This window comes from Microcaecilia unicolor, chromosome 3 (assembly GCF_901765095.1).
Source record: "Microcaecilia unicolor chromosome 3, aMicUni1.1, whole genome shotgun sequence".
Classification (NCBI taxonomy): domain Eukaryota; kingdom Metazoa; phylum Chordata; class Amphibia; order Gymnophiona; family Siphonopidae; genus Microcaecilia; species Microcaecilia unicolor.
In genome coordinates this window covers 437059322-437081860 of record NC_044033.1, presented here as the reverse complement: position 1 = coordinate 437081860, position 22539 = coordinate 437059322, and the positions used below count along the sequence as shown (strand labels likewise).

At 42.2% G+C, this 22539-nt stretch overlaps 1 protein-coding gene across 2 annotated transcripts in view; it reads right to left on the bottom strand.

The window, feature by feature from the left end:
- MBOAT2 (membrane bound O-acyltransferase domain containing 2) overlaps window positions 1-22539 on the bottom strand; it is a 343260-nt gene that overhangs the window by 96471 nt on the left and 224250 nt on the right. Inside the window, exon 7 of one of the 2 annotated variants that reach the window (XM_030198898.1) lies at window positions 19076-19259. In XM_030198898.1, coding sequence (XP_030054758.1) covers window positions 19076-19259 — 184 coding nt within the window. The remainder of the gene's footprint in view (window positions 1-19075; window positions 19260-22539) is intronic. The other variant, XM_030198899.1, reaches the window with a different exon arrangement.

The following is a 22539-nucleotide window of genomic DNA, read 5'->3' as shown; positions in this document are numbered from 1 at the left end:
ATAAGTAAATTTGATGGGCTATATGGCCTTTATCTGCCATCATTTTCTATGTTTCTATCGTGCTTTTATTTTTACTGAAGTGCCTTAGATTTTGCACTTATCGCACTTTTAACACAGAAAATTAATGCACACCAAGTGCAAAACTAATGCAGTACCCTAGGTGAGGGGCATGCTCAGCATGTAAATTGCAGTTACTGTGCTAAAATGTCCATTATCACATGGTACTTAGCTTGCAGTAAGCGCATAAGTGCTTAGCTCCTCCTATTTAGGGGGCAGTAAGTGGTCCTGCCATATGCATTAAAATGCAGTAAGTGCAGCATGTTCAGTGCCAAACACTCTCCATCCATGCTCTGCCCAGTTCCACTCCTTCACATAAAATGGCATTAATGTGCAATTTACCACAAGCTAACTATAAATACAAGGCGTAGGCTGTTAACATGAAAACCCAAGATGTACTGGCATCAACTGAACCACCACAACTGCAGATGAGCTCGCACAATATTTTAAAAACAAATTAGCAAATACAAGATCAAACCTTGCAAAACTGCAAGCATCCATCATAGACTCGTACAAGAATGTGAAATCAACAATATCCCACATCACGGTAGACAGAATCTGGTCCTCCTTCAAACCACCCAAACTAAGAACAGTAAAAACATTACTGACAAAATACGCAAACTGTAGACAAATGCCCTAACTATATGATGAAAAACAACGTTTAGGTGGTCAAGCAAAGTAGTGCGGTGGATTCTAACTGAGGTGATTTCAAGTTGTGGTGTTATAGATTTGGCTGTTGTAGTTATGGTGAAGTGGGATCTATGGATTAGTGCTATGCTTCCCCCTCTTTTTCCTTTTCTTGTCCAGTGGGTGATTTTGTATCCTGGAGGCCATAGATCTAAGATTATGGGGTCCTTATGATCGTCATGAATAGTAGATTGAGGTTGTCTGCCGTGATCCAGTCTGTTATTATTGTTGTTTTGTTGACTACTGATCTGTCGTTTATGTATCTGACTTGAACTGTTTGGTAGGTGTCAGCTGGGTTCGAGGTTGTGTTGATTTTCGTTAGTTGTTTATTTTCCTGTAGTGTGGGTTTGTTGTGTCCTTTCTTTCCTTTGTATTGATTTTGTCCGCATATGGTAGTTCTTCCATTGTTTTGGTTGTTATTATTTTGGTGATGTGTGTTGTTATCTGGGTAGTCTGTTGAGCTGTTGTATTGTGGGTATGCTGTTGGTGTCCATGAGGGGGGTGGTTAGTGTGTAGTGAATTAGGGATAGTGAATAAATTATTAGGAGCAGTTTGGTGGTGTTCATTTTGGTGTTAATACGCTTTGGGTTGTTGGATGATCGGGTATGATGGTTGTGATGTTGGTCCTTGTTCATAGGATTGTGTTTGTGCGGTCTGTAGTGTTTGTGCGATCTGTAGTGGCTTTGATACTCTGTGGTAATGGTGAGCGTGTTGATTATTTAAGAATAACTGATTTACTCACAATTAGATGTGCGGTCCTAGAGCTGTATCAATGGTCGGGTGTAGTGGTCTCCGGAGTGGTGGTTGTGGTTCAGGATGAGCAGGTATCTGGGAAAAGTTGGACAGTTCAGGGCTAGGCGATAGGAAAGCACAGCTTCCAGCTTGGGTAGATTCAGGCTACAATTTATTATTAATGTGGTGTTTCCTGGAGAAGAGCCTGTGTTGGTTTTGTTGTAGACTTCACTGCCGAGAGCGCTGCGTTGATGACTGGCAGCCTCAGTTGAAGGTCAGCAGTCCTCTGTAGCACCGCTCCATGTGGTCACGTTGTGTGGCTAATCTCTCGGCCTCCCCTCTCCGTGGTGTCTGGACAGAAGCACCATTCCAGTCCGTTGCATCGGGTCTGGGGTACGCTAGCGTTAGATCTGCTAGAATCTATTTGATGCAATGCTCTCGTTAATATACAATGCTACCCCACCACCAATTCGATCCACCCTATCACTACGATATAATTTGTACCCCGGTATTGTTTGTTGTTCCTATTTACATCATACTTAGTACTTCACAGTATTAATTTGCAATCTTTTGTCTGATTTTTATTTAAGGACACCTGAGCTACTACGGTCTCTTTTGCAACCTCATTATCAGGATACCCCATCGTCCCTGTTTTGGTGATATCTTTGAAAGATACCTTATCCTGAACCATGCGCTTTTGGGTGACTGTCGGCCTTCCCCCCGTTTCTAGTTTAAAAGCTGCTCTATCTTCTTTTTAAATGCTGATGCCAGCAGCCTGGTCCCACCCTGGTTAAAGTGGAGCCCATCCTTTCGGAATAGGCGCCCCCTTCCCTAGAATGTTGCCCAGTTCCTAACAAATCTAAAACCCTCCTCCCTGCACCATCGTCTCATCCATGCATCGAGACTCCGGAGCTCTGCCTGTCTCTTTTGCCCTGCGCGTGGAACAGGTAGCATTTCAGAAAATGCTACCCTAGAGGTTCTGGATATGAGCTTTCTACCTAAGAGCCTAAATTTGGCTTCCAGAACCTCTCTCCCACATTTTCCTATGTCATTGGTACCCAAATGTACCAAGACAGCCGGCTCCTCCCCAGTACTATCTAAAATCCTATCTAGGTGACGCGTGAGGTCCGCCACCTTCGCACCAGGCAGGCAAGTCACCAGGTGATCCTCACGTCCACCAGCCACCTAGCTATCTATATGCCTAATGATCGAATCACCAACTACAACAGCTGTCCTAACCTTTCCCTCCTGGGCAGCACTTGGAGACATATCCTCCTTGGGGGCGTGCAGAGGTAGAGGGGGGGCGTGCAGAGGTAGAGGGGGGGGGGGCGCAGAGGTGGACTGGGGAGAGAGCCTGTTAAAAATTTACCAGCACATCACTGCTTATGACCCTGGACAAGTCACTTAACCCTCCATTGTCCCAGGTACAAAACTTGGACAAAAACTCCATGGCTTTTGTTGTAGCACAGCAAGGCTGATGACTCCCAGATCTACCCCTCCACACCAGAAATTTCAGCAGGAATCCAGGCCCAAGTCTCAACCTGCTTGCCTGACTTTGCTGCCTGGACCTCTCACCACCATCTGAAACTGAACATGGTCAAGACTGAGCTGATCTTTCCCCCCAAACCCACCTCTCCTCTTCCCCCATTCTCTATTTCTGTGGATAACACACTCATCCTCCCTGTCTCATCAGCTCATAACCTTTAAGTCATCTTTGACTTCTCTCTTTCTCTGCACATATTCAGACTGCTAAAATCTGTTTCTTTCTCTATATCAAAATTCATCCCTTCCTTTTTGAACACACTCCCAAAACCCTTATCCACTCTTCACCTCACACTTAAGATAACTCACAGATTTCCCCGTAAACCATCTCTCTCCTCTTCAATCTGTTCAAAATTCTGCTGCACTCACTTGACACCTCTCCAAGACACTTCATTGGCTTCCTATCCATTTTCATATACAGTTCAGGCTCCTCTTATTGACTTACAAGTGCATTCATTCTACAGCTCCTCAATCTGTTCCTACACCCCTTCCCCGGAAATTCCATTCATTAGTTAAATCTCTCTTATCTGTATTCTTCCTTATTGCTAGCTCCAGCTACTGTTCCTTTTATCTTGCTGCACCCTATGTCTGGAATAGATTTCCTCAGTCAGTAAGTCATGCTCTATCTCAGGCTGTATTCAAATTTAGGCTAAAAGCTCAAATTTTGAGGCTGCTTTTAACTCTTAAGTCCTTATTCACTTGTTCAGAATCCATGTCTGCTTTACTCATTCCCACAATAAATGAGCCCATAATCACTTATTTGTCCTGTTTCCTGTCTTCAATAGACGTGTAAACTGTTGAGCAGGGACCGTCTTGTATGCGTTTTGTGCACAGTGTTGCATATGTCTAGAAGCACTATAGAAATGAGCAGTAGTAGTAGGCTTGAATCCAATTCTCTACAGAGTCCAACTCCTACTACACCATATCTCCTTATCAAATGCTTTTTCAACATTGGTAGAGGAGGAGAGGCAGTGCCACCTGCTGCTGAGCAGTCATATGTTATTCACTGCCTGCTGCCCTGGGATAAAGCCTGCCTGGTTTTCATGGACCAGGCACACAATCGTGCCATTCAGCGTATTCATTAAAATCTTTGTCAAAATTTTAGCATTTATGCTAAATGAAACTGGGAGATTGCAGATCTTATATTTTGAGTCTTTGCCCTCATTGGCTGAACTGACTTGAATACTGCCACAGGGGGCTCTGTAATAAGATCTGCAAACTTGCAGTGAACCATCAAGCCTCAGCCTGTCACCCTTTGTCATACTTTGTTAACATTATTCCTGCTGTGGCTTCAATATCAGACAGTGCTAGCCCAAAAATATTGAACATGCTCTTGATGCTTGCATTACAAGCTCCTGCTGTTCCTTCTCTAGTAACACAGTAACATAGCAGATGACGGTAGAAAAAGACCTGCACGGTCCATCCAGTCTGCCCAACAAGATAACTCGTATGTGCTACTTTTGTGTATACCTTACCTTAATTTGTATCTGTCTTTTTCAGGGCACAGACCATATAAGTCTGCCCAGCACTATCCCCACCTCCCAACCACCAGCCCCTTGATTTGTATCTGTCTTTTTCAGGGCACAGACCATATAAGTCTGTCCAGCACTAACCCCGCCTCCCAACCACCCAATCTCCGCTAAGCTCCTGAGGATCCCTTCCTTCCGAACAGGATTCCTTTATGTTTATCCCATGCATGTTTGAATTCCGTTACCGTTTTCATCTCCACTACCTCCCGTGGGAGGGCATTCCAAGCATCCACCACTCTCTCCGTGAAAAAATACTTCCTGACATTTTTCTTGCATCTGCCCCCCTTCAATCTCATATCATGTCCTCTCGTTCTACCGCCTTCCCATCTCAGGAAAAGGTTCGTTTGCGGACTAATACCTTTCAAATATTTGAACATCTGTATCATATCACCCCTGTTTCTCCTTTCCTCCAGGGTATACATGTTCAGGTCTGCAAGTCTCTCCTCATACGTCTTGTAACGCAAATCCCATACCATTCTCGTAGCTTTTCTTTGCACCACTTCAATTCTTTTTACATCCTTAGCAAGACACGGCCTCCAAAACTTAACACAATACTCTAGGTGGGGCCTCACCAACGACTTATACAGGGGCATTAAAACTTCTTTTCTTCTGCTGGTCACATCTCTCTCTGTATAGCCTAGCAACCTTCTAGTTACGGCCACCGCCTTGTCACACTGTTTTGTCGCCTTCAGATCCTCAGACACTATCACCCCAAGATCCCTCTCCCCATCCGTACCTATCAGACTCTCACCGCCTAACACATACGTCTCCCGTGCATTTCTACTCCCTAAGTGCATCACTTTGCATTTCTTTGCATTGAATTTTAATTGCTAAACCTTAGACCATTCTGCTAGCTTCCTGAGATCCTTTTTCATGTTTTCCACTCCCTCCCGGGTGTCCACTCTGTTACAGATCTTAGTATCATCCGCAAATAGGCAAACTTTACCTTCTAACCGTTCGGCAATGTCACTCACAAATATATTGAACAGAATCGGCCCAGCACCGATCCCTGAGGCACTCCACTACTCACCTTTCCCTCATCTGAGCGAATTCCATTCACCACCACCCTCTGGCGTCTGTCCGTCAACCAGTTCACCACTTTGGGTCCTATCTTCAGCCCGTCCAGTTTATTTAAGAGCCTCCTGTGGGGAACCGTGTCAAAAGCTTTGCTGAAATCTAAGTAGATTACGTCTATAGCTCGTCCCTGATTCAATTCTCCGGTCACCCAATCAAAGAACTCAATGAGATTCGTTTGGCACGATTTCCCTTTGGTGTCAAACAAAATAGTGTTTGACACCATTTTGGTGCTGAAGCTGTGGCTCCAGCACCACTCTTGAATGCCGATTTCCTCAGTTGGCAGAGCCTGGAAATTTCCACCAGTTAGGGTACTCTATTATGTTACATCTATATCACCTTTAATGAAGTCTTCAAAGCGGTTTACAAGCAAGAAAAAAATCCTAGTCATATCTGAACAATAATTTCAGTACAGTTCAATCTTAAATATATACATTATGTGAATAAATAGGATTTTAAGGCCTTTTGAAAAAAAACTATAATTTGGCATCATCCATATTGAAGCTGGTAAGTTATTCCAAAATTTTGGGCCTTTAAAAGAAAAATGTTCCCAGATTGATTCAATTTCAAGTTCCGTAACAAAGGAATGTCAAGCGTCAGATTTTTAGAACTCCTTAGATGCCCTCTCAAACCCAAAGGTGGTAACAAGTGTCCCAAATGCAAGGCGCAGATTAAGAAGGCCAAGAGGGAGTATGAAAAAAAGATAGCATTAGAGGCAAAAAAACATAGTAAAATTTTTTTTCGGTATATTAAAAGCAGGAAGCCGGCAAAAGAATCGGTTGGGCCGCTGGATGACCGAGGGGTAAAAGGGGCGATCAAGGAAGACAAAGACGTAGCGGAGAGACTGAATGAATTCTTTGCTTCGGTCTTCACCGAGGAAGATTTGGGTGGGATACCGGTGTCGGAAATGGTATTTCAAGCGGACGAGTCGGAGAAACTTACTGACTTCACTGTAAACATGGAGGACGTAATGGGGCAGTTCGGCAAACTGAAGAGTAGCAAATCTCCTGGACCGGATGGTATTCATCCTAGAGTACTGATAGAACTGAAAAACGAGCTTGCGGAGCTACTGCTAGTGATATGCAACTTATCCTTAAAATCGAGCGTGGTACCGGAAGATTGGAGGGTGGCCAATGTAACGCCCATTTTTAAAAAAGGCTCCAGGGGAGATCCGGGAAATTATAGACCGGTGAGTCTGACGTCGGTGCCTGGGAAAATGGTAGAGGCTATTATTAAAAACAAAATTACAGAGCACATCCGAGGACATGGATTACTGAGACCAAGTCAGCATGGCTTTTGTGTGGGGAAATCTTGCCTGACCAATTTACTTCAATTCTTTGAAGGAGTGAACAAACATGTGGACAAAGGGGAGTCGGTTGATATTGTGTATCTGGATTTTCAAAAGGCGTTTGACAAGGTACCTCATGAAAGGCTACAGAGGAAATTGGAGGGTCATGGGATAGGAGGAAATGTCCTATTGTGGATTAAAAACTGGTTGAAGGACAGGAAACAGAGAGTGGGGTTAAATGGGCAGTATTCACAATGGAGAAAGGTAGTTAGTGGGGTTCCTCAGGGGTCTGTGCTAGGACCGCTGCTTTTTAATATATTTATAAATGATTTAGAGATGGGAGTAACTAGCGAGGTAATTAAATTTGCTGATGACACAAAGTTATTCAAAGTCGTTAAATCGCGACAGGATTGTGAAAAATTACAAGAGGACCTTACGAGACTGGGAGACTGGGCGGCTAAATGGCAGATGTTTAATGTGAGCAAGTGCAAGGTGATGCATGTGGGGAAAAAAGAACCCGAATTATAGCTACGTCATGCAAGGTTCCACGTTAGGAGTTACGGACCAAGAAAGGGATCTGGGTGTCGTCGTCGATAACACACTGAAACCTTCTGCTCAGTGTGCTGCTGCGGCTAAGAAAGCAAATAGAATGTTGGGTATTATTAGGAAAGGTATGGAAAACAGGTGTGAGGATGTTATAATGCCGTTGTATCGCTCCATGGTGCGACCGCACCTTGAGTATTGTGTTCAATTCTGGTCGCCGCATCTCAAGAAAGATATAGTAGAATTGGAAAAGGTGCAACGAAGGGCAACTAAAATGATAGCGGGGATGGGACGACTTCCCTATGAAGAAAGACTAAGGAGGCTAGGGCTATACAGCTTGGAGAAGAGACGGCTGAGGGGAGACATGATAGAGGTATATAAAATAATGAGTGGAGTGGAACAGGTGGATGTGAAGCGTCTGTTCACGCTTTCCAAAAATACTAGGACTAGGGGGCATGCAATGAAACTACAGTGTAGTAAATTTAAAACAAATCGGAGAAAATTTTTCTTCACCCAACGTGTAATTAAACTCTGGAATTCATTGCCGGAGAAAGTGGTGAAGGCGGTTAGCTTAGCAGAGTTTAAAAAGGGGTTGGACGGTTTCCTAAAGGACAAGTCCATAAACCGCTACTAAACGGACTTGGAAAAATCCAAAATTCCAGGAACAACATGTATAGAATGTTTGTACGTTTGGGAAGCTTGCCAGGTGCCCTTGGCCTGGATTGGCCGCTGTCGTGGACAGGATGCTGGGCTCGATGGATCCTTGGTCTTTTCCCAGTATGGCATTACTTATGTACTTATGTACCATCATCGAATCCATTCCATAGACATACTTGTAAACCTGACATGGAATTTTAAATTGAACACACGCTTCTATTTTTAACCAATGCAATTGCTCTAATAAAGGACTAGCCTCATTATAGTTTCCCAAGCTAAATATCAAATGAGCAGCTGTAAATGATGCAGCTTTTTTTTTTAACTAATATTTTGATATAATTAATTGCAATAGTCCAGTAAAGGAATCAAAATTGCCTGTGCTATGATTCTGAAAGTAGATGGACTCAAAGAGGATTTTATTATTCATAATTTATGTAAATGAAAGAAAACCATACTAACTAAACCATTAACCTGGTAATTGAAAGTAAGGCCAGAATCTAGTATTATTCCCAACACTCTAGAACTTGAATCTATTTTTAGAGGAATTCCTGAAGAAAGAGAAATCATTTCTGAAACAACTTTTTGATGATCTCTGAAACATACTTAAGTTTTTTGTATGTTAAGTTTTAAAACATTTGCAAAAGCCCATTCCTCAATCAATGTTATATAACGTTTTATCAATGAAAAGGTATCATCTAAAGATTCTTGGACTGGACAAAGATGTCATCAGCATATGATAAAGAGAAGATATTCAAAGATTGCAAGTATCCACCCAGATGACTCAAACATTGAAAAATTGAGACGGTGGGGAGCTCCCTGAGGAACTCCACAATACAATTTCCAACTAGTAGATGTGTCACCATTCTTTACAACTCTATATTGTCTAAACCTCGGGAATGATGAAATCCATTCAAGGACAGTCCCTTCAATTCCCATTTCACTCAGCCTAAAAAGTAACATGTCATGATTGATGGTGTCAAACGCCGCTAATATATCAAACTGCAACAGTACAACCTCGGCATTAATAGATACTTCTTTATCTCAGTTGTTAATACTTGCAGCATAGATTCTGTACTCTGCATAGATCGAAATCCATGCTGAGAGAAATGTAAATAACTAGATTTTTCTAGAAATAAGGAAAATTGAATATTTATAGCAAAATCCACTAGTTTTGCAGCCATGGAATACTGCCAACCAGTCTATAATTTCCTTCTTGTGTAAGATCTCCATCTATATTCTTTGGAATAGGTGTCAACAACAGACGTAATTTCTACAGGATATATACTCTCAAGCAAGATGTTACTATTAAGTTTAGTAAGCCAAAGTAGGCGCAATGATGAAATAGATGTCAAGTAAAAGGAAGAACAAATATCCAAAGGGCAAGAAGGAACCTCAAAAAGCTCACTCCACATTCTATCAGCAGGAACTCCCTCTCCAATACTAGTTTGATGTCCCTTAAATTTCAGCTGTTCTTACCATTATTCCGAATTAATTCCAAATACTATTCACCTTCAATTGAAAAAAATTAGCTAATTTTTCAGCTGATGGCTGTGATGAAACTGAAACACATCTAGTTCTTTCAATATTCATTAAGTAGAGGAGTGTGGTAGCCGTGTTAGTCCACTCTTAAGGTTATCAATAGAAATCAAACAAAATAAAACATGGAAAAGACAATAAGATGATACCTTTTTTATTGGACATAACTTAATACATTTCTTGATTAGCTTTCGAAGGTTGCCCTTCTTCGTCAGATTGGAAATAAGCAAATGTGCTAGCTGACAGTGTATATAAGTGAAAACATTCAAGCATTACTATGACAGTCTGACAGGGTGGGAGGGTGGGGGTGGGTAGGAGGTATGCATGGGGACATCAAAGCATATCATTGATATTCTAACAGGATGGGTGTGGATAGGTGAGGGGAGGGGTGATCAACAGAGAATTACAGCTTTATGGTTTACTAGTAAAAGAAGTCCATTTCAGAGCAAATGAAATGGGCGCTAGCAAGATTTTCGTCGCCAACACCCCCCCCTCCCTCCCTCCCTGGCCAACCCCTTCGTTGTTCTGCCATTGCTCCGCCCTTGAGGGCGGGGCCCGGAGCGATTTCCCACCCCCCCACCTCCCTCCCTGCCAACCCCTTCGTTGTTCTGCCAATGCTCCGCCCTCGAGGGTGGGGCCTGGAGCGATTTTGGTGGCTTCACCACCACGAACCTCTTTGAAGGAAGTCAGAGCTTGGCTTCACTGACGTCAGTGTCCTCAGAACGTTGAGGGTGAGTTTTATTATAGTAGATAATGATTTGGACGGAGGGTGAAGAAACTTTGAAACAATTTTATTCTTCCTTCAATACATACCATCCTAAAATCAGATTCAAAATTGACTACTCCCCAGAAAAAGTCAATTTTTTGGACACCACGGTCTCAATCCGTGATGGCTGTATACAAACATCTATATACAAGAAACCCACAGACAGATGCAGCTACCTCCCCAACTCCAGCTTCCATCCTTCACATACAAAAAGATCCATCATTTACAGCCAAGCCACAAGATACCACCGTATCTGCTCTGACCCAGGGGACAGAGACAGACACCTTAAAAGCCTGACTGCATCCTTCAAACAGAAAGGCTACAACCCCAAAATAATCTCCAAGAATATTGCCTCCTCCCTCAAAACACCCAGGGAGAATCTGCTACAGTACAAGGAGAAAAAAGGCACAGACAGAATCCCCCTTGTAGTGACATACAATCCAGAGCTGGAAAAACTGAGGAAAATCATAAGAGATCTACAACCTCTACTCCAGGAGGATGAATTACTGAAAGAGATATTCCCATCCCCACCAGTACTGGCCTTCCGACAGCCACCCAAAACACAAGCTAATCAGAAGTAAACTTCCTTCACAGACTGAAAAGGAACAGAAGGGCACACTTCCCTGTAATTTATCCAGTTGCAAACTATGCCAAAACATTTCACAGGACCCCATAGTCATCCACAAAGGACAGATATTCAACATAAAGGAATCTTTCACTTGCTCATCTTCCAATGTGGTATATATCATTCAGTGTAAAAAAAAATGTAACAAAGGATGTTATATTGGAGAAACAGGCCAGATGCTTAAGACAAGAATCAATTTACATAGACATCACATGAACAATACTGGTGCCAGTAGGGCTCCCACCCCTGTTGGTCAGCATTTTACAGGACCAGGACACTGTACCAGTGATTTCACAGTGAGAATCCTGAAAGGTAACTTTAAAACCATACAAGAACGTAAGACCTTTGAAGTCAGAATGATTGAATATTTTAACACCCAACAGAAAGGATTTAACAAGGATCTGGGGTTCCTAGCCCATTATAAACCATAAAGCTGTAATTCTCTGTTGATTACCCCTCCCCTCCCCTCACCTATCCACACCCATCCTGTTACAATATCAATGATATGCTTTGATGTCCCCATGCATACCTCCTACCCACCCCCACCCTCCCACCCTGTCATAGTAATGCTTGAATGTTTTCACTTATATACACTGTCAGCTAGCACATTTGCTTATTTCCGATCTGACGAAGAAGGGCAACCTTCGAAAGCTAATCAAGAAATGTATTCAGTTATGTCCAATAAAAAAGGTATCATCTTATTTTCTTTTCCATGTTTTATTCAATATTCATCAAAGCTCAATAGATGTTAAATAATACTTCAGATGAATTATCTGATTCCTCTATATTTTTTTCAAAAAATTTAAGCTTAGCTTTCTGTATAACTTTCTTATAATCTCTAATACCATCTTGCCAATACTGGTAATTCTCTTTTTCTCTGATTTTCTTCCATTTTCTTTCGTTCTTTCTACAAGTTCTTTTTAAGACTTGTAGTGATTCTGTAAACCAGGGATTATCTATTTGAAAAGTAGCAAGATAATGATTCGTCCAGATCATTGGCTCCCAGGATATATTACCAATCAATGATTTGGAGCTATTTTTTTTTAGTATACATAATCATATCTAGCATATGACCCTTGTTATGAGTTATAGCAGCTGGACGTAAGTTCAGGGATAAAAAAAAATTCCCTACATTGACTAACAGATAGATCATGATCATTTTCCAAATGTAAATTTAAATCACCCAACATTATTAATTTATCATATTTAATGGCAAATTGACTAATTACTTCTGAAATCTTTTCCTGAACCGAGTTCCAATTCTCTGGGGGTCTATACATTAAAAGAAAACCTATGGAATTTTTACTAACACTACTTAAAAATTGACAAACCATCAGGCTTATTTTTGAAAGAGAAGGGCGCCCATCTTTTGACACAAATCGCAAGATGGGCGTCCTTCACAGGGTCACCCAAATCGGCATAATCAAAATCCGATTTTGGGTGTCCTCAACTGCTTTCCATCGTGGGGACGACCAAAGTTCACGGGGGCATGACGGAGGCATAGCGAAGGCGGGACTGGGGCATGCCTAACACATGGGCGTCCTTGACTGATAATGGAAAAAAGAAGGGCGTCCCTGACGAACACTTGGACGACTTTACCTGGTCCTTTTTTCTTATGACCAAGCCACAAAAATGTTCCCTAAATGACCAGATGACCACTGAAGGGAATTGGGGATGACCTCTCCTTACTTCCCCAGTGGTCACTAACCCCCTCCCACCCTAACAAAATGTTTAAAATATTTTTTCCAGCCTCAAATATCATACCCAGCTCCATGACAGCAGTATGCAGGTCCCTGGAGCAGTTTTAGTGGGTGCAGTGCACTTCAGAGGCAGGTGGACCCAGGCCCACCCCCCCCCCCCCCACCTTTCACACTTGTGGTGGTAAATCTGAACCCTTCAAAACACACCAGAAACCCACTGTACCCACATGTAGGTGCCGGGCTATGGTAGTGGTGTACAGTTGTGGGGAATGGGTTTTGTGGGGGGCTCAGCACACAAGGTAAGGGCTATTCACCTGGGAGTGTCAGGTTTTCACGGCAGAAACTAGGGTTGTGAGCCCTTGGGCCACTGCCGAGGAGCGGCAGTGGCAGGCAAAACCACCCCACACCAGAGACATGGCAGAACTCTGACAAACAGCTAGACTTCACCTGCACTTGACCGCAGTTCCTCAGGAGTTGAGCCCCTGGGTGCAGGTGGCCGGCTGGACTTACCGGACAGGGCAGGAACTGGATACCAACAAGGCTGAACAGGGACAGAGGGTCAGAGGGGAACGGAATATACATGGGCAGCAAGGCAGGAAACTGGGCTAGGACTCACAGAAAGACAATACTACACAAGGCAGGAAATGGACAAGCTAGAGAGCAAGGACTAAAAGCTGCAAAGCAGCCACTAAGAAAGGAAAAACAGACAGTAAGAGACAAAACTGAAAACTGCCAGGCAGCCACTAAACAAGAAACACAGACCACCAAGAACTAGACAAAAATACAAACAAGAAACAAGACTGGGAAACAAGCAATACAGTACAAGATAAACTACACAAAGACTAGACTAGAAACAGGCAAGACTCTCAGACAATAAACTGGTCTAGGCAGAAGTGCACAGAGCACACCAGCATACCAGGGACCTTAGGCGATGAAAAGGCAAACACAGAAGTTTCTAGGTGATTAATAAAGCCCCTCAGCTGCTGAACTTCAAGCTGCAGGAATCACAAGGCAGCTACGGGTGCTGTTCAGGCCCAAACAAGAGAAGTCTGGCAGCCTGGAAGATCCGGACCGGACTAAAGTCTGGAACGGGTGGCAGTTCATAGCAGCCACCGGTTCTGGCCACCAGAGGGCGAGGTGTGCACAGACAAGGAAACATTCACCTACGTGACAGGGAACAATTTCTGAAGTCCACTGCAGTGCCCCCTAGGGTGCCCGGTTGGTATCTTGGCATGTCAGGGGGACCAGTGCAGTACGAATGCTGGCTCTTCCCACAACCAAAGTGCTTGCATTTGGTAGTTTCTGAGATGGGCGTCCTCGGTTTCCATTATCGCCGAAAATCAGGGCTGACCATCTCTAAAGTTGACCTAAATTTCGCAATTTGAGCATCCCTGACCGTATTATTGAAACTAAAGATGGACGCCCATCTTGTTTCGATAATATGGGATTCCCCGCCCCTTCGCCGGGACGTCCTGCGAGGATGTCCTCAGGAAAACTTTGGCGCCCCTTTCGATTATGCCCCTCATAGTATTGTAAGGACTTCTCTACGCTGATATCTATGAGTTTAAAACGATAGCAATCCTTATATAACAAAGCTAGGCCATTTAAGGCTACCAGACTGAATGTATGTAAAATTCAATCATGTCTATAAATACTTTGGAACTTTGATAGGGAAGATTCCTCCTGTGTATTATTGTTTTCTGTGATTTCCCTTTTTGTTCTGTGAATTCTCATGGCTCTGGTGGTGGCTGGGCACTGGGGCCAATATCATAAGCATTGCTTGAGTGTTCCATTTAGTCCTAAGACTTGTGAATGCCAATGAGTAGAATAATTACTTGGAATGTGGTAGGCATAACATCACCAATTAAACGTTAAAAAAACTTTTTAACAGCACTTAAACGTAAAAAAGCAGATACAGCATGTCTCCAAGAGACTAGACTCACAGATGCTGAACAAGAAAAGCTCCGATGTTATTGGGTGGGTGAAATATGTTATGCCTCCTTGGGGGGCAGACATGGCAGGGTGGCTAAATTGATAGGTAAACACTTAGCTTGCACGACAGAGGTGTTGATTAAAGGTAGTAATGGCAGATTTTTACTGCTAAAAATATGGTTACAGGGGAGAGAATTGTATCTATTTACTTTATATGCCCCCACTTTTTATCCTTCAATAATGGTATTACTACAACCCTATCAGGATAAGCAAATGAAAGTGTTGGGAGACATGAATGTGGTTGCAGATCAAAACAGATTGCTGCAAAGGTTAATTAATGGAGCTCAGCATAGAACTGGGAGAGGGATACTTAAAAGCATTCAATACAATGTATGATTTAGTACATGTTTAGAGATTGTTACACCCTACTGAATTTGATTTTACACATAGATCAAGAATACATGATTCCCTCTCCAGGTTGGATTATGTGTTGATCAATTTAATTTCCCTCAGTGACAGAGGCACAGATTGAAGTAGAAACTTCTCAGATCATTCTATAGTGTGGGTGAAGTTAGACTCCACTCCTGCATATCAGACCACTCCACACTGGAGATTTCCACCAGGTGAAAATAAGGATTTTTACAATTATTTGCTGCATAAATGGAATAATTTCTTATATTATAATCAGGAACATGTTGATCAGCCACAGTTGCTATGATGTACAGGTAAAGTGGTATTGATTATAGCTTACACGGCAGTTAGACAAAGTAGCAGCAAGAAACAACATTTAGAACGGGAAGGGTGCACAAGGTATCTACGCTTTGCTTCATGCAAATGGACATTGCATGAGGCAAAGCGTAGATATCTTGTGCACCCTTCCCGTACTGTGAAGGAAACCTCAGGCAGCCCAGATAGCTTTGAATTCCCTTATACATGAATACAACGTAGTGCTATTTACCAAAAATAACAGTTCTGTGCATATGGTAATAAGCCAGGGAAATTATTGGCCCAGGTAGTTAAGTCTGGGGGGGACGGACATGAACTATAGGGGCCTTATGGGATTCGACAGGTAGAGTACACAATAGGCCAGATAAGATCATACAAATGCTTACTGATCATTTTCAAGATTTATACCAACGGATTTGGCTTTAGACCTTCTTAGACAAGGCAGCTGTTCCTCAATTACAAGAACCCTTTCAACATGTAATGACCCCTCTACAACTTAAAGAACTGCACTAGGCTATTAGTTCAAAACACTATGACAGGGTATCCAAACAAGCTGGGTGGACTGTCAAGGGGCTTGAGTCCATTCCAGGTAGAAGGCTAAGGCTCACTTGCAGTCTAAAGTATGCAGTAAAATTTTGCCAAGACGGGCATGTGGTTTTTGGAAAAATACTGGTAGAATAATTGACTAGGTAAGAAGGACTATGATACTACCTTAGGAAAGAAATTTGGGTGTGTGAAGAACTACTCTGTTATAATGAAATTTAGTATATGGTGGATGAGCTACCAGGGCCTAGAAGTCACTGACTTTACGAACTGAAGTGACCACCACCAAAAACACAACTTTCTAGGTCAAAAACTTCAAATGACATGTATTCAAAGGCTCAACAGAAGCTTTCATCAGCTGGGCGAGGACTATGTTGAGATCCCATGACACAGTGGGAGACTTGGTAAGGGGCTTTGTTAGCAACAGATCTCTCATGAAGTGAACAAGACTTGCCTCCTACACTATGATAAGTGCCAATTGCACTGAGGTGAACCCTTACAGAGTTGGTTTTCAAACCAGATTGAGATGTGTTCAGTACTGGTCTCCGTATCTCAAAAAAGATATAGTAGAATTGGAAAAGGTACAGCGAAGGGCGACGAAAATGATAGTGGGGATGGGACGACTTTCCTATGAAGAGAGGCTGAGAAGGCTAGGGCTTTTCAGCTTGGAGAAGAGACGGCTGAGGGGAGATATGATAGAAGTGTATAAAATAATGAGTGGAATGGATCGGGTGGATGTGAAGCGACTGTTCACGCTATCCAAAAATACTAGGACTAGAGGGCATGAGTTGAAGCTACAGTGTGGTAAATTTAAAACGAATCGGAGAAAATTTTTCTTCACCCAACGTGTAATTAGACTCTGGAATTCGTTGCCGGAGAACGTTGTACGGGCGGTTAGCTTGACGGAGTTTAAAAAGGGGTTAGATAGATTCCTAAAGGACAAGTCCATAGACCGCTATTAAATGGACTTGGAAAAATTCCGCATTTTTAGGTATAACTTGTCTGGAATGTTTTTACGTTTGGGGAGCGTGCCAGGTGCCCTTGACCTGGATTGGCCACTGTCGGTGAAAGGATGCTGGGCTAGATGGACCTTTGGTCTTTCCCAGTATGGCACTACTTATGTACTTATGTACTTATGTGTAGGAGGTACTCAAGCAGTTTTTGTGCAGGACAAGAGGATGGATCTAATTCCTGGAAGCCAGCAAGATATGAGACACACCCTCAGGCAATCCCAGGGTTCAAGTTCTATGCTCTCAACATCCAAGCCATGAGGGCCACAGATTGGAGGGTGGGATGCAGAAGAGAGTCCTCATTCTGGGTGATGAGGGGTCAGAAAACATTCCAATCTTCATCTTCGGAGGACAACTCTAGAAGAAGAAGGAACCAGATCTGCTGCGGCCAGTAAGGGGCTATCAGAATCATGGTTCCTTGGTCTTGCCTGACTTTCAATAAAATTTTCTCTATGAGAGGCATGGGAGGATATGAATACAGGCGTCCCCAATACAAGAGAAAGGCATCTGACGCTAGTCTGCTGTATGACCCAAGCCTGTTCAGATGATGGGCAAAAAGATCCACTAAAGGAGTGTCCCACTCTTGGAAGATATTCCAGGCCTCGCCCATATTGAGAGACTACTCGTTTGGTTGCAATATCCTGCTCAATCTGTCCGCAAGGCAGTTGTTTTTGTCAGGAAGGTAAGTGGCACAAAGGTCCATACTGTGAAGCAGAGCCCACTGCCACATGTCCACCGCTTCCCGACACACGAACTAGGAAACTGTACTCCCCTGTTTGTTGACATAGAACATCGCAACCTGTCTGTTGTCTGTTTGAATGAGAACAATTTGGTTCTGGAGTCATATCTGAAAGTCTTTGGAGCATTCCATATGGCCCGGAGATTAAGACTGATGTGGAACTGAACCTCCTGTGTGGAACACTGGCCCCGAGTATAAAACCCATCGACATGAGCTCCCCAATCTTGGTTGGATTCATTCGTTGTCAACACCTTCTGAGGTGATGAAATTTGGAACTGAAGTCCCAGGGTCAAATTGGACCTGATTGTCCACAAGAAAAGGGTGTGAGCCAACTCTGGGAGAATGTGAATGCTTGAGCCATCAGCCAATCAAATAGCTTTCAGCTGTCTTCGGGTCTCCTGATAATTGTCATGTACACTTTCTTGCAGGCATGCCCCCCTCTTAATGTACATGCTCAACACAACTTTCAACCACTCAGAATGTTTACAGATTTTAAATAATCATTACTATTTATTACAATCGCTCTCCAGTCTCACTTGCACAACTCCTCCAAACCTCTTCTTTTTAATTTGAACACTGTACAACCTCACCCTGAATTAACAGTTCTTCCCAGGGACATATATAGCATTGGCTCTACCCTATAAAGCAACTTCAGCACAACCAGAGTCTGACTATTATAAATCCATGCAGCTAACAATAGCAAGAGAACAAGAGTGCAATGGCACTGATGAGAATGACCCATAGACAGAACTACTCTGGTTTATTGATGGGATTTTGAAATCAAAATCAAAAGTACCAGCACTATGGTACTTGCTGGTATTATAAAAATGCTCATTAGGGCCAGGGCATTAAATGGTAGATTAAGGGGTAATTTTCCATATACCCCTACTTCTTATTTTTGCTTCATAAGTTTAAAAACAAATGCTACTTTGCTTGTTAACTGGCACCAGTTATACATATAGTGGCCCTACACACATATACATACACATATACATATAGTGGCCCTACACACATATACATACAAAGTATATATCTATAACTAGACAGATATATAGACAAATATATAAAGTGCTAGCTATTACACGGAAGTGTTTGAGAGATTCTGCTCTTTTTATCTACATTAGGGTTCTGTAACAAACTGTATACATTATTCAGAAATAGGCAATACTTAAGGTTTCAGAATCCATTCTGATTTATCTAGCACACCATCAATTGGAAAATAAAAATACTGAAGATCAAGCATTGCACAAGCTGCATTTTATTATGTTTTAAAAAATTTTGAGGAAAATAATTATAAGCTGTAAATATGCTTGTAAATGAATAATGCAAACCAAGCTTTTCATGTAATGACAATACAAAACAGCAGTAGTACAAAAAGGTAGGTCTTACATTTGGAGATGGCTCTGTTTGTTCATATTTTATTTCTTCTTTTCCATTTGCTTCAGACAATTTCAGTTGATATGATCTGCCTTCAATGAAAGTAATATAGTCTTTATAAGAGCATAATGGGCCTGCCAGGATACCCATGAAATTACAGTTGTAACTTAAATATTCCAGTAGACTTGGCATGCGTCTGTAATTCAAAGATAAGCATCCTGTGAGATACATGCTTTCAAAGACTTGCTAGCAGGAATAAAGCCTAAAGCTGTGAGGTTTTGAGTTATAAAGCATTTAATAGGATATATTCCAATATTATAGAAAGTACTAGCTTACATACAAACTGAGGGTTCCAAAATTACACAGATGGTGTATTGTGACTTTTGCCATGCAACATACTCAATAAGTAAAGGGCATGCACGCTGGGAACCTGTCCTCACAAGATACATGATCAAGATATTAAAAAAAAATAATAAATGCAAAAAAGTATAGTATTTTGGGGATAAAAACTTCAAAATGACCAACTTCATAAGTTCTGCAAGTATTGCTTTAAAAGCCTTAACTCCCTTAGTAGTCATTGTAAAAAGGAAAGAATGAGCATTTGTAATTCTTTCAAAACTCCCTTCTAATGATTCAAAGCCTAATTCTAGCTTCAGACACAAAGGAATCGGCTCCTGTTTAAGACAATTACAGTGAAAAACAAAACAGCGAAGACGACAAAAAAATATATCAGGATGACGCTTCAGATGAAAATCCAAATAAAAATGTTTATTGATCATTGAACAGGACTCAACACAGCTATGTTTCGGCCCACAGGGCCTGCATCAGGAGTCTATTTATACACCAACTTATAAAAAACAACATAAAAAGACAGTAAGTAACAAATTATATTAATATCAGAGTTCAAAACATAAAAATATAAGATAAAGAATAAAACAAATAATGCCACAATAAAAGCCATAATTCATATATCAACAGTTTTAACATAAAAAATCTTTACATCACAAAATGTATAACGTATTTAATTGAAAATTAAGTAAAAACAAGATATTTAAAAAAAATACGAACAGATTAAGTAAAAACAAGAAATTAAAAAAAATATATGAACAGATTGTTTCAATGAGAGAAGAATATTTAAACATTTAAAAATACTTGCATAGGAAAACCATCTATTACAATTTACTTGCATAGGAAAACCGTCTATTACAATTTGTTAAAATGCTATCATGGAGAACATAATGCATAAAAAATAATTAATATTCGTAATCAATGACAACAATATATTTCATTGAGATGAAGGTATTTGAATAAGTCACAATGCTTGCATAATAAAGATGTTTATTGCAGTTAAGAGGCAAAACTTTAACACTGCAAAATAATTTTAAATATATGTATCTCTCATTATTTGCCCGAAAAGTATGTATGTCGCATCTACTACTTAATGTATCAGTGTAAACAGAACCTCTTAAATTTAAATTTATGCAAACTGCTTTTAGATTTTTACAAACTGCTTCTGATCTATGTCAATTTCATTTTTTAACATCAAAAATTAGATCCATGTGTAGACTGGAAAAAATTGTATATATTAAGTAAATGTCAAAATGTGTGATACTATCATCGAGGACTAACTTGGGATGGGGAATATAAATAAAGCGAGGACACATACCTGTAGCAGGTATTCTCCGAGGACAGCAGGCTGATTGTTCTCACAACGGGGTCGGCGTCCACGGCGGCCCAGGAATTGAAATCTTCCATAGCAACAAAAAAGTTTGCCAGAGCCTTCCAGCACACGGGGAACGCGCACCGTGCATGCGCGGCCATCTTGCCGCCTGTCGTGTGAGAGCCCCGCTCAGTTAGATAAAGCAATAACGAGGAGAAGGACAACTCCAAAAGGGGAGGTGGGCGGGTTTGTGAGAACAATCAGCCTGCTGTCCTCGGAGAATACCTGCTACAGGTATGTATCCTCGCTTTCTCCGAGGACAAGCAGGCTGCTTGTTCTCAAGACTGGGGAATCCCTAGCACCCAGGCTCACTCAAAACAACAAAGAAAGGTCAATTGGGCCTCGCAACGGCAAGGACATAACAAGGATTGACCTATGAACTAGATCATCTAACCGAGAGTGCAGCCTGGAACAGAATAAAAATGGGCCTAGGGGGGTGGAGTTGGATTCTAAACCTCGAACAAATTCTGCATCACCGACTACCCGAACCGACTGTCGCGTCGGGTATCCTGCTGAAGGCAGTAGTGAGATGTGAATGTGTGGATTGATGACCACGTCGCAGCTTTGCAAATCTCTTCTATAGTGGCTCACTTCAAGTGGGCCACCGACGTTGCCATGGCTCTAACACTATGAGCCGTGACATGACCCTCAAGAGTCAGCCCAGCTTGGGCATAAGTGAAGTAAATGCAATCTGCTAGCCAATTGGAAATGGTGCGTTTCCTGACTGCAACTCCCCTTCTGTTAGGATCAAAAGAAACATTTGGGCAGACTGTCTGAAGGGGCTTGTCCACTCCACGTAAAAGGCCAATGCTCTCTTGCAGTTCAAGGTGTGCAACTGACGTTCAGCAGGGCGGGTATGAGGAAAAAATTTTGGTAAGACTATTGACTGGTTAAGATAGAACTCCGACACCACCTTCGGCAAGAATTTAGGGTGCGTGTGGAGGACTACTCTGTTGTGATGAAACTTTAGATAAGAAGCATGCACTACCATGGCTTGAAACTCACTGACTCTACGAGCTGAAGTAACAGCCACCAAGAAAATGACCTTCCAGGTCAAGTACTTCAGATGGCAGGAATTCAGTGGCTCAAAAGGAGGCTTCATCAGCTGGGTGAGACCGACGATGAGATCCTATGACACTGATGGAGGTTTGACAGGGGGCTTTGACAAAAGCAAACCTCTCATGAAGCGAACAACTAAAGGCTGTCCAGAGATAGGCTTACCTTCTACAGGTAGATGATAAGCACTAATCGCACTAAGATGAACTCTTACGGAGTTGGTCTTAAGACCAGACTCTGACAAGTGTAGAAGGCATTCAAGCAGGGTCTGTGTAGGACAACAGCAAGGATCTAGGGTCTTGCTATCACACCAGACGGCAAACCTCCTCCATTTGAAAAAGTAACACCTCTTTGTGGAATCTTTCCTGGAAGCAAGACAGACCCGGGAGACACCCTCAGAGAGACCCAAGGAAGCGAATTCTACGCTCTCAACATCCAGGCTGTGAGAGCCAGAGACCGAAGGTTGGGATGCAGAAGCGCCCCCTTGTTCTGAGTTATGAGGGTTGGAAAACAGTCCAATCGCCACGGTTCTTCGGAAGACAACTCCAGAAGAGGGAACCAAATCTGACGCGGACAGAAAGGAGCAATCATGGTTCCGCGGTCTTGCTTGAGTTTCAGCAAAGTCTTCCCCACCAGAAGTATGGGAGGATATACGTACAAAAGGCCCTTCCCCCAATGTAGGAGAAAGGCATCCCACTCT